General features: G+C 53.9%; 1 protein-coding gene across 6 annotated transcripts in view; it reads right to left on the bottom strand.

The window, feature by feature from the left end:
- RSPH1 (radial spoke head component 1) overlaps positions 1-12428 on the bottom strand; it is a 30821-nt gene continuing 18393 nt past the window's right edge. For 2 of the 6 annotated variants that reach the window (XM_072739751.1, XM_025983370.2), the window contains exon 9: positions 11321-11514. In XM_072739751.1, the coding sequence (XP_072595852.1) occupies positions 11462-11514 (53 nt within the window). In that variant the 3' untranslated portion in view covers positions 11321-11461. Of the gene's footprint in view, positions 411-5453; positions 5913-11320; positions 11515-12428 lie in introns of those variants that run through there. The other 4 variants (XM_025983371.2, XM_072739750.1, XM_072739749.1 and 1 more) reach the window with 4 other exon arrangements.

Raw genomic sequence — 12428 nt, 5'->3', positions numbered from 1 at the left:
TAATTTCCCACTGAAGCAAGTCTTATTTTAGAACCAAATTTGAGATTTGGGGTTTTTTGGGGGGGTGGGGGTCTGGTCACGTTGGTGATTTTCATGGGTTAAATTGTGTGTCCCCAGAATCCCTAAGTTGAAGTCCAGACCCCCAGCTCCTCAGAATGTAGCCTTATTTGGAGGCTGGGTCTCTTAAGAGGTGAGTAAGGGGAAGCGGGGGTGGCCAGACGCAATCTGACCGGTGTCCCTAGGAGAAGAGATCAGGACACACGCATGGGACAACCAGTGAGGACACGGGGAAGATGGCATCACATGCCCGGGAGAGAGGCCTCGGGAGGAGCCCACGCCTGGGTCTCGGACCTCCAGCCTCCGGACTGTGAGATGACGCGTTCCTGTCGTGCTCCTTCGTCACAGCAGCCCTAGGACAACACAGTGCATTAGACACGTTGGTATAAACACCACAAATACAAGCTTCTAAGGTGTGCGGCAAACGGCTCCATCACCCAACAGGTTAAATACCCACCTCCACGCGCTTCCTCTCCTGAGCTTTTTTTTCTTTTCTTCCTTTTTGGACTTATTTTTAAGCATTAAACATAAAAGTCTGACCTCCCGTGGGCGAGTTAGGTCGGTGTGAGGAGTAAAGGCAGGAACGCCGGTCCCCCGGGCGCCCTCCCGCTCCCGGCGTTGGAGAGGAGCCTTACTGCTGGGCTCTGTGGGCTCCTCTGCCCCCCCGCCCCCACTGGGTGTTCTGAGAGCCTCGGGGCCTTGCAGGTGCTCAGGGGTCACACAGCCCCCAAGCTTCCTCACGGAAGAGAGCCCACTGCCCTTCTCAGCCCTCAAGTACAGGGGCTTTGTCAACCTGCCCATTGGGAGCAAGACCAGGTACCCACCTGGGGTCACCACCCAGTGTTCCCAGAGCTGCTGTGTCTCCTCTGCAGGGCCAAGCTGGGCGGAGCGGGGGCAGGGCTTCTTCTCCACCCTGAGCCACTCTGTCACCTGGTTTCAGGGGCTCACAAAACCCTACGGACAGCCCTAGCTGGCACCTCCATCCTACAGGCCCCCAGCTCAGTCCAAGGAGCCACGGAGGGTAGAGGTGGGGAGCACAGAGAGCAGAGCCCCCTCCCTGCAGCTTGGACACTGACAGCAAACCATCAGTACCCGCAGATGCCGGGACCACAGACCTGGAGCCCCAAGAAAATCAACCGAAATCCTAGGACCTCAAGAAGAGCATCCAGTAAGCGCCTGAGCTCCAAGATGAAGCTCAGACGTCGATGGGTTTCATGTACACCAGCATCATCAGGAGACATGGTGACAGATGACGTCCCATGTACACGGCAGTGACATCAGGACATGAAATGCCCAGGACGTTTGAATGGAAGACGCCTGAGAACGGAAACGTGCCATCGTGGGGCACAGAGGGAGACTGGTCTGGTTGGACAAGCACAGTAAGGGGGACACGGCCCCACATTAATCCACAAAATGCTCACTGAGGCCTCCTGGGTGTCCGTGACTCGTTGCACAACTGTGTGTCCCGGGGTTCAAGACCTCAGCACTGCGGACGTCTGGGGACAGTAAGTCTGTGCTGCGGGGGGAGGGGGGTGCCCTGTGGGGTGTTCAGCAGCACCCCTGGCCTTGACCCAGGAAGATGCCCCTTTGACAGTTAACGCTAATAACCAGAAATGTCTCCAGATCTTGCCAAACACGCCCTGGGGAGCAAAATCGTGCCCATCGAAAACCCCTGACGAGTTCCCTGGGCCCTGGGCCCAGCTCTTGGGCCCACGTGACAGCACAGGGGTGCGGGGGGAGCTGGCCTAACTCCTTCACACCCTTGCTGAGTGTGCGCGCTGCATGTCGATCTTGAGCGCGTGATGCTCCGGCTCTGTGAAATGAGGACACGGGACATCCAGGCACACGAACCCGGCCTTCGGAAGCTGCCGGTGCAGACGCGAGCCTGGGTGGGGACGCGCGGGGGGCCGGGGCGCCAAGCCCAGCGAGAGTCTGCGGGGCGTGCTGTTTGGCATCCGATGCCAGACGAGCCTTATTGGTGGCATTTTTGTCCGTGTGACCAACCCCCCCCCCCAACACATACCACCTCCCAGCTTCTAGATCTGGAAAGTGTGCCTCCAACATCAGAAGGCTGCAGAGTCCTCGGGCCGGGGCCTGATCCCAGCACAGCTGAACACTACGCAGAGGCGTCCCCGTCCTGCGCCTTACATGGGCCCACACATGGTGCACGCACGCGGGTGGGTGGACTCGCGACAAGTAGTTTCCACTAACGAAGGAGACATTCATCGGTCAACGTATATGAACACCGACGAGAGAAGTGTTCGAAGGAGCTGCGTCGGGCCTCGGGAGCCCCGAGTGTGGCCCCAATCTTTCTCTTGCCCGCCGTGACCTTAGGCAGGACCTCTGCGGGCCTGGCGACAGCCGAGGAAGGGTTGTCGCCCAAGCAGCGAGCAGTGAACGCGTTTGTGGGGTGTGCTGCTTTCCAGGGCTGATTCCCCGCCGCCGACGTTTTAACGACTGATTCCCAAAATGCTTGGAAATGTGGAAATCAGCCTTGGTGAGCTGCTAGCAGAGCCCACGGCTGCCAGCAGGCACGGGCGTTCTTCCTTGGGGAGGAGACGCCGGGGCAGGCCGGGCCGGGACCCCCACAGCGGGCACTGCAGGCTCTGCTCACCTCCTGCCAGGAAACCACAGTCTCCCTGGCGAAGCGGGGGAAGAGGGAGTGAGATGTGGGCCCCGGGCAGGGTCAGGAGAGGGGCGACGGGGGACACTGGAGCCAGGAGGGAAGCAGAGCCGGGGCGGGGGTAGGGGTCACAGGGGAGAGGCTGGGGTCTGGACAGACGGTTCAATCCTGGGGTCCCTCTGAGCTCCCTGCCCGGCCCGCGCCTCTGGCACCTGGACCATGCCTGGGAGGGACCCCCACCCCCTGATCGTCTCCCCAGCTTCTCTGTTCAACGGGACGCCTCTGCCTCTACTAGCCCCCTTGGCTCGGCCACACCAGGAAGCCCCACGAAGCCAGCACGCCGGACACTGGGAGCAAATTTGCAGGTGGGCGTCCGGCTGAATTATGAGAGACTTGGGGGATTTTACAGACGCTCCATTGCACGTGTAACCGGGATCCAGCTATGTCAAGAGGTGCTCGCAAGTTGCTGCAGAACATTTCAGCCCAGTTTGCTTCCAAGCAAATGCCACTTCCAGCTGTTGAGAACCATTTGCTCCTAAAACTTAAGCTCCCCAGAATAAGCTAAGAATCACACACACACACACACACACACACACACACACACACCATCTTCTTAGCGAAGGCTGCAAACAAAGAAGCTCTCTAGGAAGACATTCGGAAAATGATCGATCTCCAAGTGCCTGATTTCTCCTTCTCTCCCCAAAAGTGTGTTTCTTCGCCTGAACTCATTGATCTTTCCCGGCGTGCCATCCCTAAGGAGGTGAAAACTTCCTCAGTGCAATAAACCAAAGTAGTTTCCAAAGAAGCTACCGCACAAAACCAACATAAACCCCAAAGGAGAAATGCCCGTGAGCCGGCCAGCTGCCGGGGGCCCCCCCACCCCAAACGCCTCCCAGAATGGCAGCGCAGTCCAGGTTAGTGACGGATTTTGGAACATGTGCATTTTATTTGCCCTCAGGGGTTCAGGGGTCCTTGGACTGCTTTGCTGTCCTTGATCTGGGCACGGCGAGCAAGGCCTGAGCGTGTGACCTGGTTCAGCAGCCCTGGGGAAAGGTGAGGAAACCCCCAAATAAGTCATTCACTATCTTGCTTCTCAAACACTCGTGCTCCGTTGGGCATCAGCTGGGAGCTTGTTAGGAATGCAGAGGCCCAGGCCTCTCACCGGCCCGCTGGACCAGAGGCTGCATTCTAGCACCGTGAGCTCTGGGCCCAAGCTCTTGCTGCCCCAATCCAGATGTGGGGGAAAAAACACATAATTTCCCCGCAGGCGGTGTGGGGGGCGCGCCTCTGCCCGCGGCGGCCTGCTCCGCTCTCACAGGACTGGGATGGGGTGGGCCAAGGTCCTGGCGGCGGGCGTCCAGGCTGGGACTCCCAGGGGTGCCCTGGCAAGTGGGGCTGCCTGGGTGCATCCCAAGCAAACCGCTTACCTCCCTTCAGTTTGTTACTCAGTAAAATCCCAGCTACGGGGAAGCTTGGGGCGTGGATACGGTTTCACCTGGTGGTCATTCCGTCCTCCCGACGGCCGGGGAAGAGGACCGCTGGACGGACGTGCATCCAGCGACAGGGCTCAGGCAGCGGAGAGGCGCCCCAAGGGTGCACGCACAGCGCGGCTCGGGCTGGGCCTGAGCGATGCAGCGGGCACAGGGTGGGCTCACGAACCTGGCAGGTGCCCCCCAGACTCTACCTCTCAGAAACGTTCCTTTAGCTGTAGTTGTGGAGCGTCTACACTGTGCCAGGCTCTGTGCCAAGGGCTACATATGCGGTGGCCGAGCTGGATGCCTTCCAGTCGCCTCTCTGCCCTCAGGCTGACCCGTCTTGTGAGCTTTCCCTCATCGTTGTAAATAGTTCCTTCCAAACTGCCCTCACCTGGGTGTGCTCCTTCCTGCTGCGACCTTGTCATCCGGACAAGAGAGGCTCAAGAAACAGTCCCTCCCATTATCAGATCCTGGATTACTCACACGTGCAACGGGTACGTGGTCATCTCCCTGCTGCCTGGGGGAGGGTGTAGGTCCCCCACGGCGTGCATAGCACCCCTCTTTCTCACAGCGGCACTGGTGGTGGCAAGGGATGGGGGCACCCCTGTCTGTGGCTCTGTTACCATAGCAACTAGTAATAACCCAGACTGTGTGGCCACTGGGCCTCTTGGGGTCATGGAGGCACACACCCAGGGAGAGAGAAACCCAAAACTGTGGACACAGAAACAAGACCAAGCGTGGGGAGTCAGCGGTGCTCTTCCACTGGTCACCCGGCAGAAGAGCTGAGGACCAAGCATGGGTCTGATTGATTTTAAAGGAGGCAGAGCCGAGGGCCAATGGGGTGCTCCATCCCATCAGAGCACTTCCAGGGGAGGGTACTGGAGGAAGTGAAAGGTGTGGACACACAGTGGAGACATTTGAGCAGAAATGGAGGAGAGGCTAAAGATTTGGAAAAGCAAATTTCCCTGAAACCCCACTGTCTGCAGAGGGGCATCCCCTCCCCTCTCCCCTCTCTCTTCCCTTCCTCTCCTCTCCCTCCTCCCTCTCTCCTCCCCTTCCCTCCACTGCCCTCCCCCAAAAGCCTTCCCACACCTGCTCCTGGGGAGGTTGCCTCAGATCTGGTGCCAGTTCTCAGGACACCCACCAGCAGAAACCCCGGGAGCAAGTGCCAGACCAGATGGGATGGAAGGAGCTGAGATTCGCTGAAGTGTCTGACACAGGTGCCTTGGCCTGGGATTCCCATGTTGGGATTTACAGACCTGAAGGTGCAGGTAATAAGTTACCAGGTTGACTACTTGAGGCCTGAACAGGACTGTGTAGAGTCAATGAGGTCAAGCTCTTTGAGGCGCTGGCCTGCCGTTTGGGACAGAAGTCAAAGGCTCGGGGACACAGAAGTATGGAAATGGATCTGTTCTTTGGGAGTGACTCATAGCTTCACCCCTGCGGGGGCCCAGAGAACAAGAAGATTGCAGGGGAGTCCTTACAGAGCCCTGGGAGGTTGTCTTCTGCAGCCCGGAGGGGATGCTGGGGGGCACAGGGCTGGCACCAAATTCTGATCTCAGCAGGAATAATGGGATCCCAGAGGGGGAGCAGCGCCCCCACCCCACCAGCCACCAGGGACCAGGCCAGCCGAACCCCTGGAGAAGGTGCATGGAGAGCAAGGCAACAGCATCTTGATGCACTGGCACATGTGCTGCTGGCTCCTTGCTCACAGGGTCCCCGAACACGAAGGAGATGCCTGCAAAGCGCCGTGTGACCTGTTGAGGTGTGAGAAGCCCTGGTCGGCCAACAAGGAACCTACGACATCACAAGGATTGATAAGGCTTGGATTGATCCAGATGTGGGGGGAAAACCACATCATTTCCCCGCAGGCGGTGTGGGGGGCGCGCCTCTGCCCGCGGCGGCCTGCTCCGCTCTCACAGGACTGGGACGGGGTGGGCCAAGATCCCAGATCCCAGACCTAAGCCAGTTTCCTACACGCTGTTCACACCTCTCATAGGGAGACGCTTCACCAGGAGTTGCCCCGTGTTGGGAGTGTCATCTGTGTCCTGCTCGGATCCCAGTCTGAGGACAATGCCTTCGGGGGCCTTCCATTCCCATGGGGACAGTGGCCGTTCCACAGGCCATGATAACAATAAATACATCAGGAAGCCCTCCTTATCCAAGGACAAGGGGACAAAGAAAAGCCACCCCAAGACAGTCCAGGTAAAACAGAAACCCAAATTCAAAGTACACAGTGAAAGCTTCAGCTTGATTATAGACTCTGTCTTGATAAAATAAAAATGATGAGCATAGGTCACCTTTACCTTGTACTTACCAAGAGGTAAATTATGCAAAATCATAGCTGCGCCCCGCCAAGATTTCATACCAAGCTGATTAGAGTTGCCGCCTTCCCCAGTGGTGGGCTTTCCCGCCTCAGCCTGGAACCCCCTGATCGGCGCTAGTGGGCGGCCGGCATGACGAGACCCACGGCCCTCGCGCGGGAAGGTGACCTTGCCTGAAACGACTCTTCATCTTTCGCCAATAACTTCCTTGTCCCGTCCGTTTCTGCCGACAAAAAACTTCCATTCTGTACAACTCCTCGGAGCTCCCTTGCATTTGTCAGGTGGGATGCAGCCCCGATCGTGAATCCTCCAACAAAGCCAATTAGACCTTCAAATTCACTCGGTTGACTTTTTGTTCTAAAATCCTTGTGATGTCGTAGGTGATAGGAGATATTTGGTGTATGACCCTGGTTCCTGGCACAAAGCTCCTAGATCTCCTGGGGGTTCCTGGGTGATACGATGGCCCCTGGATGGCCTTACCTGCCTGCCCAGAACTGAGACCAAACCAAATCAGCAAGCAAGAACTGGCATCTGGGCACCTGGCAGGAGAGCCCTGAGAGGCCGGATCCCTGGTTAGAAAGAAGGGTGCTTAGACAGGCTCCAGGCCATCCCTCTGGGTTGGTGGGGAGAAGAATGGGCGGGTGGAAGAGCTTGTCTGAGATGGGGCCCCAAAAGCCTCCTCACCCAGGAAGGCAATCACGCAGGGCAGGATGTAGCTGCCAGGACGGCTCCAGCGGAGGGAACAGCTCTGAGGAAACAGAGGCCAAGGAGACAAAGCCACGGGGCTGGCGGAGGCCAGGGGACTGCCTCGGCCTTGGAAATCCTGGAATATGAACCATTTCCACAATGGGGTCAAGAGGAATGTCATAATCATTTCATTTGAGACAAAGACATTTGGCGAACAGAAGTCTGCTGTCCCCAACATCACACACGGCAGGCTCCGCACCTGGTAAGCTCCTTCTGGACCCAGCCCTCCTGGGGAACAGCTATGCAGTCCGCAGAAGTTACAAAGCAAGGCCCTGATGCCAGTGGAGAGGGAACAAAGGGCAGCCAGCTTCTAGAAGAGAGCCGCTGGAAAAGCTGGTAAGCGGGACTTCCATTCATGCGAACGCAGCCTGCAGCCGCACAGAGCGATCCCAGCCTCCACGGCCCCCGCCCGGCCCGAAGCGTCAGAGGACTGGGTGAGGGGCAGCCGCAGCCCCGGAAAATGAGCACAGAATCTGAGGAGCAGAAAAACCCAGAAAGGAAGACACTCAAATCCTATGGATACATCTGCCCGATTCGATGGACCAGACTTCGAGGTTCTGCTCATCAAGGACTCCGACCAAGAAAACCGAGGCGAGCCAGTGAATGACTGAAAACACGCCTCTGGTGGGGGACCTATTTCCAGAATAACGATCTTTACAATCCAAAACGTAAGACAAGCCATTTAAAAACCGGAACAGTATTTGAACAGACGTTTCACAAAGCATGACATGTAAACACCCCAAAAGCCCGTGCTTGAACGCTCAGTATCACTCGCGTTAGCTCGGAAGGGCAGGGGGGACGCGACTGACAAAGTCTGAATAAAGATGCGTGGAGTGAGGGAATTCCATCAAATCATATCAATGTGGGATTTCCCGATTTTGCTTACACGGTGGTCTCGTACGAGGATGTTCCTATTTTCATAAAATACACCCTGAAACACTTGGGCGTATCCTACCCTCAAATGATTCTGAAGAACGTACCATCTACCGTAGCCCGCCTCCCCCGTGGTTCCGCCCAGTTCTGCAGCAGTTACTGCAGTTGAGAGAAAAACCCTCTGAAGCCTGAGCTGTAACACCAGCTTAGATTTCTCTTTCTTTTTTTAAAGATTTTATTTACTTATTCATGAGAGACACAGAGAGAGAGAGAGAGAGAGAGAGAGAGAGAGAGGCAGAGACATAGGCAGAGGGAGAAGCAGGCTCCATGCAGGGAGCCCGATGCAGGACTCGATCCCAGGACCCCAGGGTCACGCCCTGAGCCAAAGGCAGACACCCAACCACTGAGCCACCCAGGCGTCCCTTAGATTTCTTTCGAAGTCAGCATGACCGTACGTACATTTTGCTCAAACTAAAAGCCTGACTTACGGCCCGCCGCCCACGCATCGTGCACTTGCTCTGTGAATAAGCTAAAGGAAAACCATCCTGTCCTTGAGATACCGATCGATGCTCCTGCTCCCGCATTCCTTTACGATAAAACTCGTGATTCCTGCCTGTATGCTAAACTATGAATTTTGAGAGTTTACAGGATGAAAAAAAAAAAAAAGCACATAACCCTGTAAAAACTGTCCATTCTCATTTCTTCTGTGCAAAGAGCGTGTTTCCTAGGCAGCTGTCCTAACCTGGGCTCGAAGAAAACTCTTCTTTCTTTCTTTTAGAGATTCTAAAAGGTTTGCTCACCTTGTGTCGACACAGCCAAACACCATCCAGAAGCAGATGATGTGTCATTGGAAGGTCAAAGGTAGCCTCACCCCAGATCACATTCACCTCACTTCGCCCCAGTACCTCATTCACCTCACTTCGCCCCAGTACCTCACCCCAGTACCTCATTCACCTCACTTCGCCCCGTCGCACGGGCATCTTATTCTCTCCCGCCGTCACAAGAAGGGTGAGCTCAGTGCAGCAAGATATTACGTGCGACAGAGACCACATTCACGCAACTTTCCTCATGCTGTGTTGTTATAATTGTTCCACGTGGTTATTAGTTACTATTGCTAATCTCTTACGGTGCCTGAGTTATAAGTTAAACTTTCTTACGTGTATGTATGTATAGAACAGTCTAGACAGAGCTCTAGTCTTCACCAAGGGTCCTGAGATGGTACTTTTGGAACACGCCAAGGCCGTGCCTTGTCAGTTGAGTTGGGGATGGGTTTGACCGTGTGGGTTTCCAGAATATATGTATGTTCCTGGTTTGTAGTAACTTCCACATGTAACTCAGTTCTTGCCACCTGCTCTGGAATAGCTCCCAGAGATACTCCTGCCACCCATTTTGGTGACTTGCCCGGCCTTCCGACACATAAGTATGGTGAAGTGAGTAAGTATGGTCAGACCTCCATCTCCCTTTGTCCCGTGGGGTCAGCCCCACATCTGTGGGAGTGGAGGAACGAGGTTTGAGGAGCACAGCACCAGGCTCTATTCTGAGCATAGTACTTCAGTCATCAGACACATAAAGTTGGACTCTCTCCTGTCCAGAACGTGATGATGCAGCATGTACAATATTGGTGCAAATCACACACAATAGGATTTTATCAGACTGTATGTTGGTGGTGCACAATCCTGAGGCAGTTTCATGAGCCCCGAGATGTGGGATGTGAAGGTCAATGCTTTATCCCCCTCGATGGTCAGTAATTATAATCCACACTAAAGGAACAGCTGTGATGACTTCACTAATATCCCTATGGGAAATCTTTTTTTTAAATATGTTATTTATTTATTCATGAGAGACACAGAGAGAGAGAGAGGCAGAGACACAGGCAGAGGGAGAAGCAGGCTCCGTGCAGGGAGCCTGATGTGGGACTCGATCCCGGGTCTCCAGGATCATGCCCCGGGCTGAAGGCAGCGCTGAACCGCTGAGCCACCCAGGGATCCCCTCCCTATGGGAAATCTTGCAAAATTATTGTCATAGGAAGTAGGCAAGAGTATGCTGACCAAAAAAAAGTACAAGTGTTAGAATATCAATATTCTAATAGTTTTCTACATGTGCTATCTGTGGATTTGCCAGCTTTTTTTTTTTTTTAGTGTGAAATTTTTTTGGAATTTCTTATTCTAAAACAGTGTCTTAATGCAATTTTATATTCATAATGCTCTGTGCGTTTTTGTACAGAGGCCTGGATCATAACACATTGTTCTTAAAGGGGGTCCATGTTTTGGGACCTAATGACCAGATGCAGAGTATGGCGCTGGGCACGTCAACTACAGAGAGCATTCTGCGTGAACTGAAGACACCGCCCTCCAAGTGACTCTGGGGATGGAGGAGGATGGGTGATGTGAAGCTGGGGAGATGGGAGACGTGGAAAGGGGCTCTTCCAGAAGTGTGTGGCTTCACAGTGGTGCTGGGAGAGCCAGGAGGGACCCAGACAGTGTGGGTGTGGACTAGGCATCAGCCCCCCACCCATCGGGGGAACCTGAAGGGTGTGCACCCCAGAGCAGAGCCATGCCTTGGGTAGCCCTGTCCCTCAACCATCTGCAGGGACCCCTGAAATCCACGCTAGGATGTTGAAGCCAAAGGAATGGGCAGGAGCGCCCCCTCCAATGGCAGCTGATGGTTTCTTGCCCAAGCCTAAAGTTTATTTTTTTAAGACTTCCTTTCTTCTTCCCTTCCTTCCTTCCTTCCTTCCTTCCTTCCTTCCTTCCTTCGAGAGAGAGAGAGAGAGAGAGAGAGAGAGAGAGAAAGAGAGAGAGCTGGGGAGAGAGGAGCAGAGGAATAAGCAGACTCCACACTGAGCATAGAGCCTTATGTGAGGTTCCGTTCCACAACCCCGAGATCATGACCTGAACTGAAATCAAGAGTCACTCAACCAACTGAGCCCCCCCAGGTGCCCCACCCAAAGTCTACCTACCTTGCTGTGTTCTGTGCACGTTAAAGACAGAATTACTTTCTGGGTGTCTTTGTAGCTCTCTCGAGGCAGATTTGAGAGAAGCTTTAGTGAGTAGTTACTCTACCAGAGCAGCCAGAAGGCCACTCCCATGAGCCACCTCCTGCAGAGTTGGGGGTACTGGGTACGTGACCTCTTTCTTTATCCCAGGAGAAAACAGGGCTGCACAACCACAGCCGAATAACCTGGAGACTTCCAGCTTAAGGAACCCACAGAGGCTCATCCATAAACAAAGGATGAGGAAGAAATTTATTCATATCATACACTACTTAACTAAAAAGAAAGAGTAATAATGGATTAGCATAAACTAGCCAAATAACAGAGCGTTTTCGTGATACGGTCTCCTATTATTCCCGCTTCCTTCACCTCACTCTGGCAGCTCTGATTGTTTACTTTCCTCTTCTTCAAAACTAACAATGCCTAAGGGGAGAAAAGAAACATGAGTATATTCCAGAATTTTCTCTTGAAATTCTGTGTGCTAACAAATCTTTTGCAATGAATAATATTATAAATACTAAGCACTTATGGGGCCAAAATATACAACGTTAAATTTTATCTTATACAGACTTTCATAGTTTTTCTTTGGTACCGGAGTTAGGAGTTCATTGGGCTGACAGTCAGGGAGTCAGGGCCAGGGTCCCCAACAAGAAAATACGGAGTCAGGACAGCTAAGATAAAACGGCACCGACATCCTATTTTGTAGCTTAGACGGGACCAGACTAGCATTCTGCTCTGTAGCCTTTGCAGAAGTGACTTCTGCAAAAGTCCTAAAATAAGACAATTAACCACAAATCATTTGTCAATATCACAGGTAAGGGGCAATTAAGACCTAAGCCCCCAAACTAATAATAATAATAATAAAATAAAAATTAAAAATTAAAAAAAAAACCCATAAGCACATGGACATTAGCTTAGGTAGGTACGACTCAGCACACCCCGAGGTTTGAGACAGCTCCTCAGAAGAGCTCATGAACACCCCTCAACTTAGGAACTCCAAGGGCAGCTCTCTCGGGTCCCCTTCCCTCTCCGGGAGCTTTATACTCTTGCTCAATAAACTTTGCTTTGCTGCCCAGCACTCTTCGTCTCGTCTACCCCTTCATTCTCTGAAGTGACGTGACCAAGGACCCCGGTGCTAAGGGGTCACAAATCCTGCGACACCGGCAACAAACTAAGCAGAAGCTTTCTCCGAAGAAACTGCTGAGGATATTCGCGCGCGAGTGAGCTCAGTAAGCACCTTTGCCTGCACGCGCCGTCCAAATAGGACCAGCTTTACAAACGCGAGGCGTCACCGTGCGGCCCTTGCGTCAACGAAAAGAAAGGCAGGGACTGGCTAC

The sequence above is a fragment of the Vulpes vulpes genome, chromosome 15, assembly GCF_048418805.1.
Source record: "Vulpes vulpes isolate BD-2025 chromosome 15, VulVul3, whole genome shotgun sequence".
Classification (NCBI taxonomy): Eukaryota; Metazoa; Chordata; class Mammalia; order Carnivora; family Canidae; genus Vulpes; species Vulpes vulpes.
This window is presented reverse-complemented; position numbering and strand designations above follow the sequence as displayed.